General features: G+C 45.8%; 1 protein-coding gene across 4 annotated transcripts in view; it reads right to left on the minus strand.

Moving 5' to 3' along the window:
- Positions 1-1,556: 1,556 nt before the first annotated feature.
- PLD1 (phospholipase D1) overlaps positions 1,557-20,259 on the minus strand; it is a 67,298-nt gene continuing 48,595 nt past the window's right edge. For 3 of the 4 annotated variants that reach the window (XM_030494825.1, XM_030494824.2, XM_030494822.1), the window contains exons 20-27: positions 17,356-17,466; positions 16,542-16,630; positions 13,291-13,404; positions 11,812-11,861; positions 10,097-10,231; positions 7,623-7,776; positions 7,112-7,226; positions 1,557-6,550 (exon numbers count right to left, since the gene is read on the minus strand). In XM_030494825.1, the coding sequence (XP_030350685.1) occupies positions 6,326-6,550; positions 7,112-7,226; positions 7,623-7,776; positions 10,097-10,231; positions 11,812-11,861; positions 13,291-13,404; positions 16,542-16,630; positions 17,356-17,466 (993 nt within the window). In that variant the 3' untranslated portion in view covers positions 1,557-6,325. The remainder of the gene's footprint in view (positions 6,551-7,111; positions 7,227-7,622; positions 7,777-10,096; positions 10,232-11,811; positions 11,862-13,290; positions 13,405-16,541; positions 16,631-17,355; positions 17,467-20,259) is intronic. The other variant, XM_030494826.1, reaches the window with a different exon arrangement.

Raw genomic sequence — 20,259 nt, forward strand, 5'->3', positions numbered from 1 at the left:
CTAAAAAGTTGACATTATTGAGAGCTCAGTGCACAAATGCATGGCTAATGAAGGCCCAAAGAGCAGATGTGCTCAGTGCTGGGGTGGAGGAGAGGATTCCTCCAGCCTCCAGCATAGGATGCCTGTGGACACATCAGCAGCGGAGAGGCTGAGCTGTGGGAAGAGGCAGGAGTAGCCTCCATACAAAAGTTGCTGAAGAAATCCCTCCTGGAAAGAACAGGTCTATTAAACATACCAGCAATTGCACTTTATGTTCAGGGTACGTGGGCTGCACCTCTGCTCAGCAAGGAGCCATCAAATTAGAGGCTTTGCAAGTAGTTCATCAAGTGAATACTTTGGCTGTAGAAAAGTCAAAGGGAGTTCTGCCTTGGCCAGAGGCAGCATGTTCCTGCGATGGTTTGTGCCAGCTACAGCCTGTAAGCTGGTGTTCATTTATGTTTTTAATGAGCTGATGGATGTGGATGAAGTTGTGCCTGGTAAAAGCATTGTGCCTATGTGTAGGAGAGGGAACACAGCAAAATTAGCAACAATGATGCCCTCAATTTGGGCCCCTACATCACATAGAAATGGAAAGGACCCTTCCTACAAACTGACACCTACTTTCTAGATCAGGACCACTTCTAGTTTCACATTAATTTCACACTGAGATGAGCTTGCATTGAGACACCGCGGCTCTCCTGTGCTGCTCGCACCGAAACCAAGCAATGCCGGCAACCGGGAGCCAGCCAGGGCTGCCTGCCTCCACTGCAGCCGTCACCCTCACACCCGCCCTGCTGCCAGCGGCACCTCCGCGAACAGCAGCGCCTGGCAGGTCTCCGCATCGCTCCTACTGCTGTTATCTCTGCTTGCAAGACCTCGTAAGCATGACGCAGTGAGCATGTAATTAGCTGCGAGATGTCGGAGCGGCAGCAGAAGCTGACAGCGTCAATCAGCAGCTCCCTGCCTTCTACCAGCACATCCCTGTCCTGAAGCTCCGGCTCTGTTATCTTAGTTTATTGTGTTTATCAAGAGCACAGATTGGATTTAGAAGTTCTGAAGATGCGGAGAGCCCTTTGGCATTTGAAGAAGGAGATGAGAAACCTAAGAAACACAGAAGTTAATATGTTTTCAGCTTGCAAGAGAGCTTGGAAATGCCACTGCCGCTTTATTAATCTCTCTCCCCCTGGAGGACAACCAGTAATCTGCTTTTTCCTCTCTCTATGCTGAATTTCCTTTACTGAAAGTTAAAGGGGACAGTGGCAAGTTAATTCTATTTTAGAGACAGACAATTCTGTGCCTTTCATAGTGCTTTTGGATTACTAAATCTCCTTTAAAACAGGATTTTGAAGTTTAAGAAATCCAATTTTCTCTTTCTGCGCTGTTTCATTCCAGCAATTTCTCTCTCCTAGGACAAATTACTCAAGTCTTGTCATTTTCTTTGCAATTCTGAGCCCTTTCCCATCACGTCTTGGCTGCCGGGGCAGCACTGCCAATGCAAGACAAGAGCAGAACCCAGCCCACAAGCAGGATGTGCCCACAGCCCCCAAAACAAGCAGAAACGAGAGGAAGGACAAATATTTCGATATGATGATCAGCTGTATTTTCAGTCCATTAATACACATTCATTTACCAGATACAAATGGAGTGGAAAGAAAAGCGATCATTAGCAGAAACAAGGACACAAAACTCGATTCCAGCAGCCTTCACAGAAGGGATATTCAGTGTTCACAACTGCACCGTTGGAAGATAGATACACACGGAGACATACCCGAAGTGGAAGCTCCTTTTTTGTTGATTAGTTTAGCCAGACACACGATTTAGAAAAAAACCCAAACCCAACATTCCTGTGACTTTTGACACTTTTTCCGTTTCCCAAGTGTCAGGAAAGAGGTAAATTGGAATTGTTTACATGGAGATTTTAGGAAAACACACTGGGAGGGAAAAATAGAATAACCACAAATACTGGAAGACACAACAAGAAAGGAGGCAAGGAAAAAAAAAAAAAAAAAAAAAAAAAAAGGGAAAGAAGAGAACCCCAAGAGGATCATTGCATTCAGTGGTTGATGGACAGCCTGTGGGTCTGTTCTATTTTGATACACCTTAGTTTTGCACGCTTAACCCGATACACCGCTCCGGCATTACACTCCTGGTTTAAGGCTCGACTCTGCAAAGCTCCTGATTTCAGTAGTATCTTAGCTGCACGGGAGGAGTCACTGGTTTCAAGCCACAAAATGTGAGAGTGTATTCCCATCTTGTAGGCCAACCTCTACCCCTGTACCTGGTCTGCAGCCCACTTCTTCTCCTCACCTTGACCACCACTGCATCTTACAGACCAAGTCCTTTCTTTCTGCCAGAAACCAGCACAGCAGCTCCACAGCTGACAGAGGTGTGTCAGTTTAGACCAGCATGGATTTGGGTCTTTACATTCGGCAGGAGAAGGAGACAGCATTAACCTAAAGGACCATTTGGACTTTTATTTCAATGTACCCACACATGCAGGGCACAAAAGACTTCTTACGTTGAAATAAAAATAGAAAACCAAATCTGAGCTTGATTGTACATGGATGTTTCCTTGAAAGGAATAAAGATATTTTAAATTATTAATATCAGGGTCCCACAGCAAGGAAAAACCTGCAATGAGGTCTCCCCCAGGGACAGCACCAGGATTGCAAAATTATGTTCTGAAACCTCATCAAAAGAAAGGAAAATGGAACATTTGGGGTTTAATCTAGCAAAGCTCACATCAAGTCGAGTGACAAACTGAGACCAAGAGACCAGAAACCGAGCTGAGTGCTTTGAATCTGCCATGGAGCACTGGAATAGTTCTTCTACAAATCATTTTCTAGTAAAGTTCCAATATATGATGACATTTTATCCCTCATTTTTTAAACCATCCCTTAACTCTACAGTGAAACATTTATCCAGTCCAGCACCTATACAACAAAACACATTTTAAAATATCAGACTATTAAAAAGATATGATAAGAAGTGTGAGTTCTCAAAGTGGCATGTGTTAAGGAATAAATTAAAGGGGAGCAGGGGGGAAGTGTTCTACTCGAAATAAAGTCTGAGCCTGGGAAAAGTTCTCATTTCCTATAGTTCCAACAAATAAATGCCACAGGAAACAGTTCATGTTCCTGGGTTTGCTAGTGCTTGAATTCACATTGCTTGTTACAGTACTGTATATTTGCAAGCAATCCTCTCCAGTTTGAAGGTATTAAACCCACGCTGGTATTACGGACTAAGAAGAAGTGATTGTTTAGGTGCAGAAATTAACTCTCTCAAGGTGCTCAATCTCACAGGCTTCTTAATATAAGAAATAAACCTCTAGCTGACAGGATGCAAGTAGCCAGCTCTGAACAGCAGAGCCCACATGTTCAAACAAGTGTTGTGCTTTCACTGGAAATGGCTCCAGCCTCAGCATCTGTTTGGGGTGAGCAGTGCCACATCCATGGGGGGCTTCATGGCCCCTCGAGCCCTGGGATATGCCAGGCTCTCTGCACTGTGCCAAGGCTGCCCTGCACACCTTGCCAGCATCTGAACATTACTAAATTCCTGGTATCTGGAATTTAGCACCAACACAGGGATGTTCAGGAGCACAGCTCCTCTGTTCCCATAGAGGGAAACCTCCTTTCGGACAGAGAGCCAATGTGAGGCCTGTCTGCTATTTTAATAACAAAAGACCTTCTTAATTAGCACCTTTTCATACATAATCAGCCAATTAAACCTCTCCTCCGTGGCTCTGCTGTGTTGCTTGGGACCAGCATCCATCATGCGGCGGGCTGAGTGTTGCGGAACCTGGGTGTTTTTTTTCCCCAAAACAGCCTAGCAGAAGGGGACTCAATGCCACTGGAGTTATGAAGCCCCAGTAGTGAGCTACCTATCACTTTAAGAGACAATATAAGGATAATTTAACACTTGCAAAAGTCTTTGCTAATATGAGGATGGAGAAAATAAGAGCACTTACAAGATGACAGGAGTCTTGCACTTAAAGGTTCACGTGTAGGGGTGGCAGGGTTGAATGCTTCTTTTTCAACTACGAATACAGATCTGTGTGACTTACAATGATTCTTTGACAGGTTGTAATTGTTTAAAGTTAGCAGCTTTGTTCAAACTAAAACAGCTAAAAACATATCAGGAGAGAAAAGCTCTGAACTTGCACAGATGTGAAATAACAAGACACCTTTGATCTTTCTTGATTGCAAATGGTTGGAGCACATATTGCTCTGGTTCTGCAGGGGGTGACCCCAGGTCAATTTTTTTAAAGGGAAAAATCAAAACGCAAGGGAACCTACTGATCTGCTAACAGTGTACCAGCTGAAAGCACCAGCCCCCTGGACCAAAGATCATCATTTAAAATGCTGCACATGCACTTCCGTCAGGCTAGCCAGACCACAGATGAACCAACCAGAAAGGAGTATAACAGGCAACTGTATCTACAAAACATGAGTGTAAAACAGTGGGAATTGTAGGAAAGGGCTGAGACTCGGGCTGCCCTGGAAGAATGTCTGGAGGTGTTACTTAGTTGGGTGATGCAGCAGGTACAGAATCACCTGGTGCCTATGTACACATCTGAAGACACCAAAGGCAATCTGCTATAATGTAGTGCCAGCTACGTTTTGGGAATAGCTAGGCGACTGGTGTGATTCTTTTCCAGTTAAAAAACGAGTAAGACTGTTGGAAGAGCCAGGAAAGATAAAAACAAACTTGCTTGTGAACTAAAGTAAACAGTTCACCTGGTCTTTTGACTAAGAAGAGTTGGGCACAGGGTGAAATGCAGCTAGCAAGGGGTTTCCACTGGACGTTGCAGCAGCAGGGGAGTTCGGCCTCCCACTTCTCCAGATCCAACTCTCATTAGGTATTTCTAACAGTCCGATCTCCCAGTGTTTGACATGGCATTGCTGACTGCCAGGGAACACCTCTCCTAGGATTGCCATTGGAGCTGGACATGAAATTGGGAGACACGGCTCACTGCAGATGGAGTGAAGACCCATGACAGCATCCATCATGTGAGGTCCTGAGCCAGGAGTGGTAGTGTTTTGCCCAAGGATGCCAAATGGAATTGCTGCTTCGCTGCACAGTGAGATGCAAAATAGCTTTGGAAATTGTCTTACAGAAATGGAAAACAAGGTTGGGCATGCTCAGTTCTACCTGTGCTTAGGAAGACACAGCCTGCATGCTAAGCTCAAAGATTGTGGCTGGTCTGATAACAAAGTAGACCAGAGCAAAGGCTTTACTACCAGCTTCCCTTCCCCCTTACATTCATCCCACCTACAAAGTGACATGCCAGCTTGGTTTGAGCATGGCATCAGCTCTAGTTTCATGGCCTTTCTCTTCCTTAAAAGGGAGGAAAGGGATGGAAAGAAAAGTCTACCTATGTACTGCAATATAAATGCATGAATGGAGGACCCAAAGCGCAGAGCTTTGTTCAGCCCATGCTGGTTTTTGAGTTTCTGTTCCATTACAGGCAGTGCCTCACTCTCTTTCAGCTCCAGAGATGATCTAAGGCTTGAGTTTAAAACTTGGTCCTCTCCTGGAGAAAGCCTCCTAGCACAGTCTGAGCAAACTGATGTGTTGCATGCCTGCAAAGGCCAGCAAACTCTGGTGATTTTCAGCACCTCCGGCTCCATCGAGGTTGCCTTTTGCCAAGACCTAGGCAGTGCCATGCTGCATGTGAGAACTGCTGATTGCTCTAGCTGTGATAGAAACAGTTGGGTTTTTTAACCCCAGAGGGGAGAAAAGACCAAAACGCTGATTCTGATACAAGACTGCTAGTCCATTTCCATTTAAGAAGTGAAACACCTACACTTGGCAAGCTATAGGACAGCCCAAGGCAGCACCAAACAGCACTTCCTGACAGCACCAGAGCTGTATGACATGCTCCGATGGCATATGAAAGGGGTGAGATGGGGGACTCCAGCAAGCCAAGGCGCAGATACCCGAAAGCCTTAGAAGCACACGCAGCCCACGATTCCTGCACAGGCACAGCACAATCACAGTACGTATGCAACCACAGTATACAGCTGGCAGTAGTAACAACAGCAACTGGGATTTGTCTCCTGCCCTAGGAAGTGGCCTGTATCCTTTAGGTGCTCAGAACATGCCTAAAGAAGTAACTCCTTCAGAGGTTAAACTTCTCATTTCCCATAATTTCCAAGTCTTTCTGCTTCTCTCCTTTGCTAGCGTTGACTTGCTTTGAGTTCCTCCACCAAAATCCTCAAGAAAGGCACGTTAGCTTGGTGGAGATCTTTGTCACCTCTCTCAGCAATAAAAAGCTTTCCAAAATCCCGTATTGTTCGTCAACATGTCTCTAGAGAACCAGACTTTAAAACATGAAGCAGTCTTCTTAAGTCCAAACCTCCATGGGTACCATGGACTCCTTTGTTCCAACAGAGGGAAGCAAGTACTCTTCCTCCAGAAAACGAAAGGGGAATTGTACTAAAAACCCACGAATCTTTTTCAATTCTTCTGCTGCTTTCGCGGGATCATCGTTTGCTAATTTGGGCTTGCTGATGAAATCACGCAGTTGGGTTAAATTATTCACCTGGTCACTGGGAAGGCATCGAAAAACCTGGTCAAAACAGAAAGAAGAAGTGGCATGTTACTGCAGGGGAAATACTGCAATGCAGAGTTCCTGAGAAAGGCCAAAACATCTAATACCAATTCCCCAGGATGGAAGTGACTTAATTAAAAGCTTGGAGAACAGGGAAGGAAGACGTATGTGCCTATCTGTGATATGGCTGGAGCAGGCAAAGGGGAAGCTCCAGGGCTTTTTCTTATCACTGCAAAAGCTCATTAAAAACCAGAAGTAAAATTTGCTTCCACTCCAGTTATGCCTACTAGAAGCAGTAAGTACACCACGGCCACTCACTGGAGCTACAGCTGATATAAATAAAAGCAGAAATCAGAACTGCTGCCTTCTTGGGCTGCTGTCACATTTTGAGGATGCACATACTCCAGTGTCTTATTCACAGCTCTTGCATCCGACACTACTCATTCCTTGAAAGCATCTCTGAAGGTCCCACCCCAGGACCTGGACCTGCTGCACTTGCCCTCCCCGTGCTGCTTCTCCCATTGGCATCTGCTGCTGCTGTGTGGGAAGGAGAGAAGGGAAAGGCACCACATTCCTCACCTTATCAAAGACGGTGGCATTGCGAGCTGCTGTAGAAATCCACACCTCCTTGAAAAATTTATCACAAACAGGATCCTGGTGTTCTGGGCTGAGATCAGAGCCACCAAGGACAACCCTGAGAAGACAAAGGGATTGATGCTTATAGAAGCTCAAGCACTGGTACTCACCTTCTTGAGAAATGACAGGAGCTGAAAAATTTCCTTGGGACTTGCCAAACCCTGTGTGCTCCAAGCACTCTCCTGCTCCTGTCCGCTGCAATAGTCTGTCAGCTGTAATGCTGCTCAATTTTCTGCTTTTTTTCTGTGCAATAATTGTCCAGATGGGAAATGGAAGAGGAGAGGGAGAAAACGAAATGCCAGTGAAACAGCAGCAGAAGTCTGAGCTAAATCCAGGGCAGGCAAAGCTAAACCAGAGCAGGCAGCAAATCTGTTGGTCTGAAAGGCCATGGGCAGGTGAAAGCCTGAGCAAGCCCTGCCTGCATCCTGCTCACTGCCAGCCCTGTGCATCCCACCTGAAGCACCGCAGCCGGAGGGACTGGGCAAACTTCCCAGCGCTGTAGTCTTCCCCATCCATCACAGACGGGACAGTCTCAGTGTCCTGCACGATGATGGCCATCTCACTGTCCCGCTTCCCCAGCATGCTGCGGTCATTGATGTTGGCAGAGCCTGGCAAGGGGGAGAATGAAGCACTGATAATGCACCACGGCTGCATGAGATGCTCCTGCACACCCTCCGTCACCATCCCTCATCTCCATGGGGGACCATCTATGGCTTCGCCAGGTAAAACTCTGACCAGAGGGCTTCCTTATGGAAACACAGACCCTGAGAGCCAGGATGCGGGGAAGGGAGGAAAAAAAAACGTCCAACTAATTTTTTGCGTGCTTCCAAAGCCTCAGACTTGGAAGAAGGTTAAATCATAGCCAAGCCCAGGCCAATGTTTTTAAAAGTTTACTCTCTCTGAAACTTCCCAGATACTTTTGCTGAAGGATGCCACAGCTTTCAAAGGGCTTAACTGCATTTGGTTTGGATACCTGGCTACCTGACACAGGATGGTCTCCATGGGTAAATCTGCTTTCATCTTTAGTAGTGTAAAGAAAGGAAGCTTTTCATTTGCATCTGGAAAGTAAGGGATTTGGGGGAAGGGAGATCTAGGAAGAAGGATGTAATCTCCTTGCTGTGGGTAACCAACACCCAGGCCTTCCTGTCCTGCCAAGACCACACTTTGTGTCTGCAAACACAAGGTCTCCCAGGGAGAGACCTTCTGTGGGACCTTCACACTATAGCAGATGTTTCTTCTCTACTCCTTGCCCTGTGCTTGCTGCAGCACTACCGCATGCTGTGTAAAACCCAAACGCCAAGAAGGGGAGGTGTGCTTTCCAGAGGGTTGCAAAGGGGCTGCCTTCCCCAGTGGTGGGACCCATGGGTGTTCTGCACACAGTTCCTGGCTCACACCTTGGGAAATAACCAATTTGGTCCCCAGTGCTGCTGAAGGGCAGCAGATGTTTCCTCTGTTGCATTTCTACTGCATGGCTCTGGCTGTGCCTTTCAGGGGGGTCCCTCTCAAAATGCACCATAAGGGTTTGTATGCGCATGGCGGCTCCAGCCCTGACTGCACAGTGCTGAGAGCTCCCCTTGCAGAGCCTGACACCCACAGCATTGCTTGAGACCAGCTGAGGCTTTAACCCCCAACCCAGTTTCTCTGTCCCATGCAGCCATCAGAAAGAAAGGGCTGGGGACACCACAGCACTTTCTGGGCTTCAAAGGAACCACAAGATGCAGCCAGTGATAGGAGTCATCAGGTCATTAACCCACAGAAACGACCAAACAGCGCCGAGCTCCAGAAGAGACCCCCCAGGCATTAGGTAGCCATTTAGCCTTCCCAGTGACTGAACTGACTCAAGGGGACGTAACACCTCCCAGAGGAAAAATGAGCTGAGCCCCTCTCTGCCCTTTTACTTCTCTCTCCTGCACGATGGCACCATTAGCATATTATTTCCATGCACTGCCTTTCATGAGCGGAAAAGGGATGACACTGCCTCCCCATCATCTCATCAGCTGGCACAGATGCACATATTGCATAAAAATCCATCCTCAGGCTTACAGGTACAGAAAACAGAAATAAAGAGCTATCTCAGCCCCCCCAGATCACAGTTGCAACATCACTGCTCCTGCTATAACACTGACACTACCTCTGAGCTGCTCTGTGTACTGGAGATGAGATCTGACCCCACAGAGGGTAACAACAGAGGAGTAAACCTAACCACAGGTCATCTGAGACTACAGCTGAACTTCTGCATTGAAGGAAGGAAGTATTCCGAGTCTTACAAAATCTGGTATTAAGTTATTCTTTGGCAAAGTTTTTGTTGCTGATACAACAGATCAAAAAAGGTTTCTTTAAAGAAACAGGCCAAAAACCTGCTTTTCTGCTGTGATGTAGAGCTCTGAGCCTGAAGTCTCTTGTCTTTGCTGCATGGACTCATAATAAATATGGTAAAAAGAAATGGATGAAATTATATCTATTACTTTTTATAACATATTTCCCCATTCTTAGGAAATGGAGCTGATAAATGACACATGTTGTCCAAAGCTTCCAAGTTTTACGGCACATTCTGTTCTTTAAGGAACAGATGACAAGTCTCACAAGTCTTCCTGTTAGAGCAGAGTTTGATACAAGACAGATGGACAATATTCCCTGCACTGGGATTCTCTTCACTGTTACACGGAGATTTAAAACCATTTTAGAAAAACAAATTAAATGACAGTCCTCCAGATCCTTTCCTCCCTCCTACCTACCTTCCTGATGAACTTATGCATTTGTTTTTTGGGTGTTTTTTTTTAAACAACAAGGTATTTCACAAGAAAGAAATCACAGCATAGAAAAGCACACGGCACCACAGTCTGCACTGAATACGGGGCAGAGAAACGAAGGGTCTAATGCAGGTATAATTGAGTGGTTCAAACCCCCCACACAAGCCCTCTTGCTCACCGATTATAACTGTGTTGTCATCAGCAATAAGCAGTTTACTGTGAACATAGATGAGCTCTGTGACTAGTTTTCCTTCCAACTCGGCGTATGTTCTAAGTCCACAGAATGATATGTAGTTTATCCACTTATCTCCAACTGAAAATTAAACAAGATGAGGGATGAGGCAGGTGGAAAAGAGAAGAAAGAGAAAAGACCCTTTAGATAAAGACCCATATGAATAACAATTCACTTTTGACTTTAAAAAAGTAAGAAACAGATAATGGAAATGAGTTCATAAATAGAGTTTACAAGATGCCTGTGGGCTTCCTGTGTTGCTCTGATCCACTGCCTGCTTGAATACTTCTGCTATGGCAAGAAATGACCCTGATCTCCCCTGTGCAGCATGCCAACTGCTCACAATTGATCCAAATGTCTTAAAATAACTGGACCATGCAACTGTTCTCCTGCAAATCCTGCAGAAAGGAAGCTGGAAGCAGGTGTTTTGTCCATGCACAGTATGGAAATATGTCCTAATGTACTTGTCTGCAGTTCAGATTTATGCAAAGACCCAGAAAGAATGAGGCATTATGTACACCCCTAGTATTTGTGACATGTAGGTTTTCATGGTGCTCCGATTCCCAGCAGAACAATTTCAAGCTGGCATCCTCATGGCAAAGAATCAGCTCAGAAACAGCATCCTGCTTAGGCAGGTTTTTCCTCTCCGTGTTTGATGACTGCCAGAAACAAACACAGGGTGGGATGCAGCAGGGTGGGATTCACGGGGGAGGCTGAAGGCTTGTGTCGTGGTTTGAGCCCAGCCGGTAACTCAGAACCACACAGCCGCTCGCTCACTCCCCCCCCCCCCCTTCTTCCTCCCCCCGCTCCCGGAGGGATGGGGAGGAGAATGGGAAGAATGCAACTCCCACGGGTTGAGATAAGAGCAGTCCCGCAACTAAGGTATAACACAAAACTACTACTGCTACCACCAATGATAATAACGATTAGTGAAATAACAAGGGGAGAGGATACAATTGCTCACCACCCGCCGACCGATACCCAGCCCGACCCGAGCAGTGATCTGGGCCTTCCGGGTAACTCCCCCCGGTTTATATACTGGGCATGACGTGCTGTGGTATGGAATACCCCTTTGGCTAGTTTGGGTCAGGTGTCCTGTCTCTGCTTCCTCCCGGCTTCCCCTCCTCCCTGGCAAAGCATGAGACTGAGAAAGTCCTTGGTTGGAATAAACATTACTTAGCAACAACTAAAAACATCGGTGTTATCAGCGTTGTTCCCAGGCTGAAAGTTAAAAAACACAGCACTGCACCAGCTACTAAGCAGGAGAAAAATGACTGCTATAGCTGAACCCAGGACAGTTTGTCACTCCCAAAAAGCATGCCACCAGGACGTTTTCCAAACAAAATGATCCTGAGCAGTTGCAACCTCTGCTGTCTCCTCCCTGGGGTCCTCCCCTCCCCCAGATCAGGGCTGCATCCAAGCATGAAGTCTGACAACTGGCCATGGGTTGTGTGATCTGAAAGACCTTGCCATGGGCTAACAGCAGAGGAGAAGGTCACTCACCAGCCCCATAAGCCCATAGCACATGTTGCTGTGAGATGCTCCAGTCACAGCAAGCCATGTTAATAAGAAGCTGGAGAATCTGATTTGTGTGTCAGATGTATTCATTGAACAGCAGAATCCCAAGACTAAAAAACAGAGGAGAGGAATAAAGATCTTACCCTCTGTCTTCAGCTGGGCCAGGATTGAGTTTTCTCCTCGGCACATGGTCCTAGAAAGAAGGTAGGCAGCCATCAGCACCACCGTGACTCAAGGCAACAGCATATGCTGAAGCAGAACCAGGCGAGGTAAATCACAAACACAGATGCCTCTTAAATATCCTGTGCAAGCAGAAGAAACACGGTGCTTCCAGAGCACACATTTTTGCCAAATGACTGTTGATATATCATGGACTGCTCATTTCCTAAAAGAGCTCATACCAATCTGTAGAGGAGCTGGGGAGCATTTTTGCCTTCCAGAGCACACCTCAATGATGATAAATGTGTTACAAACAGGACTGCTACTCTCTGTGCCACAGGTCTGGATGTGAAAATGCATTAAGAAAATAACATGTGCAGAACACCGGGTCAGGGAGTTTGCGTGATTATGGCTGGGTTACAAAAGCCACAGCCTGCATTTCATTCGAAAGAACCCAACTCATGGGCAATTTCTCAAGACCTATGGTTGCCCTTGCAGAATAAAGCTCAGGCAAAAGGGCCTAGTTAGAGAGACATGCTGCTTTCCTTCTGCTTGTGTCTCCTGTCCCGCTGCTCATCCTTCTGGAAGTGCAGTAGGACCCCTGCAGACCAGCAGACAAGGAAGATTTTTTCTGTTTCCACAGACATACCATAACACAGCAGCTTTCCAGTAAAACCACCTTGCCTTGGACCATTTTGCCTTCCTTTACAGCCCATTTCCAGCACAGGGTTACCTGGCACCACTGCGTCTCATTCCTTCCCATGAGACCTACTGGGTTGCAAGTGCCCCCAAAAAACATCCATGCCTGAGCAGGGGGATCACATTGGGGAATATGCTGTTGCCGGCAGACCCAGGCAAAGAATTGGCCAAAAAGGCAGATTTAGAGACAAAGCCCAGCTAAAGAACCTGCAAGGCTGCGTTCTCTCTCCTGGCTCCAGTGGTGATGGGGATGCTGCCGGAAGGAACCGCAGTAAGCACCATGGGAAGTGCCTACAGGAGAGCATAACTGTAGAGAGGGTAGAGAGCTCAAGAGTCAAGAAGTACTGGTTTGATGAGCTAAAAGGAAAGTGTTATGCTGCACATGTGGAGCAACTGAGAGTCACGAATTGGTGGGTTTGTATAGGGGGTTGGGGGACCCACTGTGCCAGGGCAGAGGCAGGGATTTCCCCTCATCTGTGACGGTGTTTGCCTGCAGAATGCACTAGGCTTTACCCATTGCACTTCCCCACCCAGCTAGCATTGCCTCACCTCCTGATACAAATCCTGAGACTGGCAAATACATGAGCTATAGTACTAAGTGAAAGCTACCATTTTCTCCTTTTCCAAACACTGTGCACATGTGGACAACATCTAGCGTGACACCACGTGGATGGCAGCCGGAGCGTTGGGCATCACCAGCAGCCAGCAGAGGTGACCAGGTAGGTCTCCAACAGCCCTGCCTGTAGCAGGGCTGCCTGCAGTACCTGTAGTTGAAGTGCATTATGGCCTGTAGTGCACTCCCCCCGCCAGTCGAAATGTCTCCTTCAAACCCAGGCAGCAGCGGGATCACCACGTATACTCGGAAATGCTTGTTTTCCCTGAAAAGATGATATGGGGGAATGTTAGCCTGCAAATGTTACAGCTTCCTCGAAGGTGAAGGCCCCTGTTTTCACTTTTCTTGTGCTAACCAACTTGGTTTTCATCCACAGCTACTACACAAATTTTAAGAGAGCAAAGTGTGAAGTGTATTTCCATCTATGAAGTGTATTTTCCATGTATCTTCATCACCTGTCATCAGTACTTCAGTAAGTGCTCAGACCTTCAGGAGGAGAAGCAGATAGCAAAAGAAGCTAAAGGAAAGAAATACATTTTCACTAAAGTTCAAGGGCATGGTAATTGTTTTGCAGATTGTGTGTGCCACTATAAAAGTTTATTTGAGCACCCCAATAGTCCAGTCACACCAATACTGGCGCAGACTGGTACGTACAACTGCCTAAGATTACAAGACTATCACAGGCAGAAAATCAAAATCTAACATGATATTCTCACTTCATCCTGTTTTTTAGAAGCCAGAAACATCACAAAGGCTGGAAGAAGCTCAAGGCACAAGCAAAACATTTATAACTCAAGGAAGGCAAGTATTTCACTGATACATCACAAACCACAAAAACTTAGTTCTAGATTTCCCCCAAACTAAACTATACTCCATAACCATGATCTGATTTAGAACAAAAGCTGCAATTGTGGCAATGCTTGGGGCTTTTCTTAAAGCCCACCTTTGGGATTTTTTTTGCTGACAAAATCTAGACGCATCTGCTCTGCCAGCGCTTTCCAGGCGCCCTGGGGTACTAACCCCCTGCCTTGCGCACCGGAGGAGGATGCTCCATTGCTGGGTGCTGCCACTAGATGGCAAACACAGTTTAACCAGGACAAAACCATTTCAGCAGCAGTCTGAAGATAAACCCGTCCGCAGTTTTTGTTAAAACTATTCCTTCCTCGGGCAAGTCGTGCCTATGAACTTAAGGGCCCAGGAATCATGAAGCACTGGGGTCTCATGAGCTGGGAGGGAGACAGCGAGAACTTGTGTTTCTTTGATTTCAACCAGAGCTTCCTTATAGCTGTGCTATGCACTGTAAACTAGCCTTAGTTTGTCAGGAGACCTCAGGAACAGCTAATGAGGTCTTAACCGTACACAACAAGAGACTTTGAAATGAAGCCTGTTTGTATCATGAAAAAGATCTACCAACAAAAGCATTCCCGAAAAAGCAGCTTGTTTGTCCAAACCCAGTGTTTACTGAACTACTTAGAGAGCCACCCTTGGAAAAAAAAAAAAAAAAGCCACAAAAACAAAAAAGAGGAAACCAAGAAAAGAATATTATTAGTTACATTATCAGTAGAAAATGTTTAGTCTAGAAGAGTGAGAAGTATACAAGCTTAACTAAAGACCTTAATTTACAATTAAACATGTGTGTCACCTACCCTGTTTTCCCAGGGCAGTTGGAACATGAGCATTATGATACAAACCATTTAGGTCTGAGTTTACTTTTAATCTTAGGCAATGCCAAGTACTCTGGAGTGCGCAGAATTTGAATCTTATATTTAGTGAGAAATCATCAACATTAAGCTGGCACAATATTGGCATAAAATTGGAGTAACACAGAAGTGAGCATCACATCTGAAAATGGGTCACTGAAGAATTCGTGTGACTCCCTTTGTGCCAGACTTCTTGATAATCTGGACAGAAATATACCCACTACATAAACTTTAGACAACAGGAAAATCTTAACAGATTACCTGGAGAATTTGCTGCTACCTCAGTAGCATTGCTAGAAGCAGGCAACAGATGCAAAGGGCCCATAGCATCAGTTCCCAAAGGCAGGAAAGGCAGTCTGAAGCAGCTTTCCAGGGGTACACCAACGAGCACAGAGATGCCATGTCCGGCTGCCTGCAAGCCTCGAGGTCGAATGCAAACAGCAGCAACACCATTTCCAGCAGCACTGGCACCACTCCTCATCTACCCTGTGTAAGAATATCCACCCCATCTTTTCATCCTTAACTAATATCAATTATTTGGGCTATGTGCTGCAGCTCGGATTACCAGCAACTCCACCCTGTTACTCTGCCCTGTTGTTAATGGCATAGCAGATAACACCCATGCTCTCCCGGTTTGAATAGTGCTCCTCTTTCCACAGTGCCTCTGAACAAAGCCTGGCTCATGGCAGCTGCTGTGGCCTTGCAGATTCTGTCTGTTCCCTGGTGGCTGTCTGTCTTGGATTAGCTGCCTCTACCCAAGTGGGAATTTCCAAGCTCAAGTGCCAAAGAAAGAGAAATTTCTGTGATTCTGGAGAGAACACCTCTGGGAAAGCATCCCCCGGATAGCTCTGGATAATTACAATATGGAGAAAATAATAATTGCAAGAAACATCTCCATGCATAGTGAAAAAGCACATGAGAAATGAAAGGAAGAAGTTTAGAAAGTTTTCTGTGTACCAACCCGGCAAGGCTAGGATACAGTTTTAGACTATGACATCCGTGTACCTTAAAGAGCAACCTTATGCAAGGCTGTACAGGATGAAAGCAAAGAAAGCTTTATTAATATAAATCAATTTTTATATTTTTGTTAATTATAATTAACAGGTACCTGTGGTATTAATGTTAACAAGGGGTTAGGTGTGCTGAAGTAAACGGAGTATCTAAAACATGGCTGGATTTGATCCATCCAGGAAAAAACGATGGTTCCTTTGCAATGGAGGTTGTAAATACCCTCCAGCTCTTATCAGAAAAAGTTGTTCAAACAATAGCTGAACCCCACAGTCAAATCCTTGAAATGTGTTTGCTTCCTCTACCTGAAGCCAATCCTCTTTATAGATAATTTGAATAAACCACAAATCCTAGTTCAATCTTCTTATCCATTAACTTGCCTTACCACACACACACAGAGTTCAAGACTGGTTGGCTATGAAGCAAAGGTGTCCCTGAACCAGAGTATCAAGAACTTGCTTTTAAACATGTTCCATATTTAAAAATGCATTTGCACCACAGTAGGTCCAGAAAAATCATTTTGTGGATGCAAAGAAACCACAAAAGTCTCGCTGCTGCAAACACAAGCAGATGTTGGACCACACTGGTTCTGCTCTGGGAAAGCTATTGTACAGTGTTCATTAAGATATTATTTTACACCACACCATATAAATACACCTGGAAGACTTTCATTGCCTTGTTAAGAACAGGTTACCTGTGAGCTTTAAGAATCCTCTGTGCAATTGCATCTCCGATCTTGTTCCAGACAACTTTGTCATCAGCACAGCTAATAAAAAACTGGTTCTGCAGTAAAAGCAAGCAAAGCTACTGTCAGACACTTTCAGTGAGGAACAATAAGATATTTGCATGCTTTATTTCAGACCAAGAGCAACTCAAGATAGCTGGTTTGTATGCCACTTCAGAGGATGCCTTTTAAAAGTTATCATTAAATGATGTGTGTGTCTGTGCTTGCTTAGGGAATGAATTCGTCTTTATTAATCACACTCCTTAGAAAATTCATTTAACAAGCAACCAAATAAAAGGCTGGGGGGGGGGGGGTGGAGGGAAAGAGAAGAATAAGCAGCTCCATTCAGCCAGCTCTGCGAGTCACTCCAACACAGGAGATTCCTTCAGCTCAAGGCTGTACAGATGCAAGATCAGCTCTGTGATTGAGACATTTGGGCATGAACAGGGGACACTGCAAAGCCATGGAGGACACAGAAGACTATTGCACAGGCCATGAAAGTTGCTGACAGTTTCGCAAATAGGCTTATGAAGGAGATGACTACTTTTTTTCCACCTTATGGTCAGAAGGCTGTCAGGGTACATACCCATTGGCCTGGTCTGAAGACCACTGAAGTCAAGGGAAACAGCTCCAAAAATTCAGAGCAGATGCTGTATCAATATCCATGTGTGTCTAAATTCATAAAAAATTAGACCAAACCTCAAGAAGTAGCATTACCCTCCTGATGGCTGCAAGCCATGCCTAGAGCATCAGGACCCTCCTGTTTTCCCTCATCGCCACTCACTTCTATATATATGTAGTGCTTGCTGTTTTCTATCACGCTGACATAGGCATTGTGGATGGACTCCTCGTGGTATTTAATGCCAGCCGACCAGTCAGCAGCAGAACGGATCACCTGGAAAGCAAGAGATGAACACCTTCAGCTTTGTCGCACCCAGGACACCGTAGCAATGCAACTGAATTATTTAAGAGGCAATGCTCTTCCCTCATACTGTTTGCCCCTCGGGATTTCCCTAAGTAAGGTAATATGTGCAACAGTTACCATTTATACTGCATTTGTAATAAGGAGAAAAGCTGCTCAAAAATAGTACTTATGCTTAATAATGTTGTGATTAAAAACGTAAGTACCTGTCGCATTGCTGTGTTACTGCTCTCTCTAATCTGAGCAGCTCTAGACGCAATAGAAGCTGCACAGAAGTTCTGTTCTTCCTTAAGGTCTTCCGATAAACTGCTTTTAAAACAACTACACTTCCAAGCTTTAGGGATGCACACCCAAACAGTGATCTCCTGACCAGCATTTTTTAAAGCCAGCGTCCAGCTGGGGCAATGTATTTTTCCCACAAACAGGCTACATCATTACACAGTCAGTCTGATAATGCAGGACGTGTCTTTGCCCTGAGCACTAGAGATCATTTACTACTTCTGCCAAACTCTTGCATAAGCCATTCCATTTGTGAAGATACAACTTTTAAAATTCATAGCAGTTCAGCTGCTCACACTTAACCATTAATTTTCACTGTACGTCCCCTTCCCAAGTAGATACTGCATGATCCCCAGGGCACATTCTAAGCCTGCCTCCTGCAGTTCTTGTGCAAGAGAGCCAAACCAATATGAGAAAGAACCTTTGTTCATGCTCTCAGCCAGGCTGAGCAAGCCCCACAGCAGACAGCTTCCCACCCCCAACAGCCAGAGATGCCACAGCATCTTCCTCTCCTGCGCTTTGAGTCAAGAAGCAACCGCACTATGCCCTGAGTGACATTTTCCTAGATGGAAATGTAGTTTTTAATTTAGTGTTGGCAGAGTACATGCTCAGGGAAACAATTACTCATTATTAGCTTCTGTCTTTAAACATTCTCAAGACAAAAAAATTGAAACAATAGCCTTAAAATAGCTTTCTACAGCCATTATACCGGCACTCAGGGCCAGTCACACACAGAACAAGATCCAAATGCTGAAAGAAATGTGAAATGCGCCTGTCAGTAGGTACAAAATCCTGATCTTTTTCAGGACCCAACAACATTTTTCCCTGGAAATCTCTCCAATGGATTTCTTTTAGTTCTCTGTGTCCAGCCTCTGCTTTGCTCCATGTTATTCTCCCTGTCCCCCTACACCCTGACCCTGAACTCTGCTGTCATACTGTCATCACCAGTAGTGTTCCAACGGATAAGGATTTGGCCCTTTGGCCCAGGTGCTGTATGCCTGGACGAAACCAGTCCTCTTGTCTCCAGAGCACCTGTGGAGGTGGCACTGAGGGTCATAGCTGTTATGTACCACATGACTCCTGAGCCAATTCCTTTATCTGGAGAGAAGGAGCTTTCTCCCATAGGTCACTGAAAAGCAGATCCTGCAACTCTTGCCATTTAGCTGCTTGCTTGCCCAACAAAAGGGAGAACACTGCAGCCTCCCAAACTGAGCACTGGGGTCAGAGATGCTTGAGGGAAGGAGCCAGCCTGAACGCAAGGGCCTTCACAGCCTCTACTGGTCCCCAACAGCTGCCCTTTGCTTGCATAGACCCCTGCAAGGCAATGCTGCTCATGCCTGTGTGGTTTTAATCGCCCATTTGGATTGCAAAGCCAAAGCTGCATGCTCCTACACACCTCAGGCTGGGCACTGCTGAAACCCCACTGAGCACCAAAGCAGATGGAGCTCCTGAATAAAATTCCACTATATGCATTAATAATGAAAGAAAAACAGCTGTTCTGGGTAGAGAGCAGGCTAATTCTTCTGCGCACACAGCTCAGGGTGCAGCCTGGACAGGAGCGTGCAGCCCTTCCACCTTCACCAACACAGCCGGCAGTGAGAAGCTGCCTCCTCCCTGCCTTTTCTCCTGCTGCAGTGAAAACCAGGGGCCATGAAGCATGTCCCTGTGGACTGGGGACCTCCAGCAAATGCAATCTGGAATTGTGCTTCAGAAAGCTTCCTAGCATACAAAGTACTGATATTTAATCCTTTTTGCTAGTTAACTTTGTCCATGCTCCAAAGAGCTGCTTCTCTTTTTTAAGACAAGCTGCTGAGCCCTGCACTGAACAAAGTAACTTCCACACCCTTGTTTACAGCAGCAATAGCTGTGGATGAGGAACAAATGTACTTTTCTGAATTCAGAGCTTGATAGCACCAAATCCTCTTGCTTTGAAAGACAAATTTACTGTGAGGAGACAAGTTTATTCTAAACCAGGGATGCCACCTGATGCAACAGGACTATCACTCAGGACCATCTCTTTCCAGCACCATGGCTTCCCAGCACATCATCCACCTGTCCTTTCCTGCCGCCTTCTTCAACCCTCCACACATCGGCACCCCAGCTGCTCTTCACAGCAGGCTGCCTGCCCTCACAGGACCATCACCACACAGCAATGTGCCATGGCTTGTCCTAAAAAGCTGGCTCAACTTACACCAGGTACAACAGATGGTGTCTCCATGCTCCTTCCTCTCCTCTCCCTCAGGCCCCCCAATAGCCGTGCAGAAGGCTGTGCCAGGCTTGCCATCCCTTTAACTTGTTTAACCGATACAACAGTAACAAATTTGATGTTTGCTGTGGGCTAGTGCGTAACAGTGCACTAGAACAGTGCAAGCTCTCATGCAGACTTCAAAGAGGTAAGGGCATTAGCCATTGCCAGAGCATTAAATTTTCATTGCATTTGCATCAGGAACTGGATATTGCCTCACGTCACATCTTTTGCAGGCGCTG

The sequence above is a fragment of the Strigops habroptila genome, chromosome 8 (genome assembly GCF_004027225.2).
Source record: "Strigops habroptila isolate Jane chromosome 8, bStrHab1.2.pri, whole genome shotgun sequence".
Lineage (NCBI taxonomy): Eukaryota > Metazoa > Chordata > Aves > Psittaciformes > Psittacidae > Strigops > Strigops habroptila.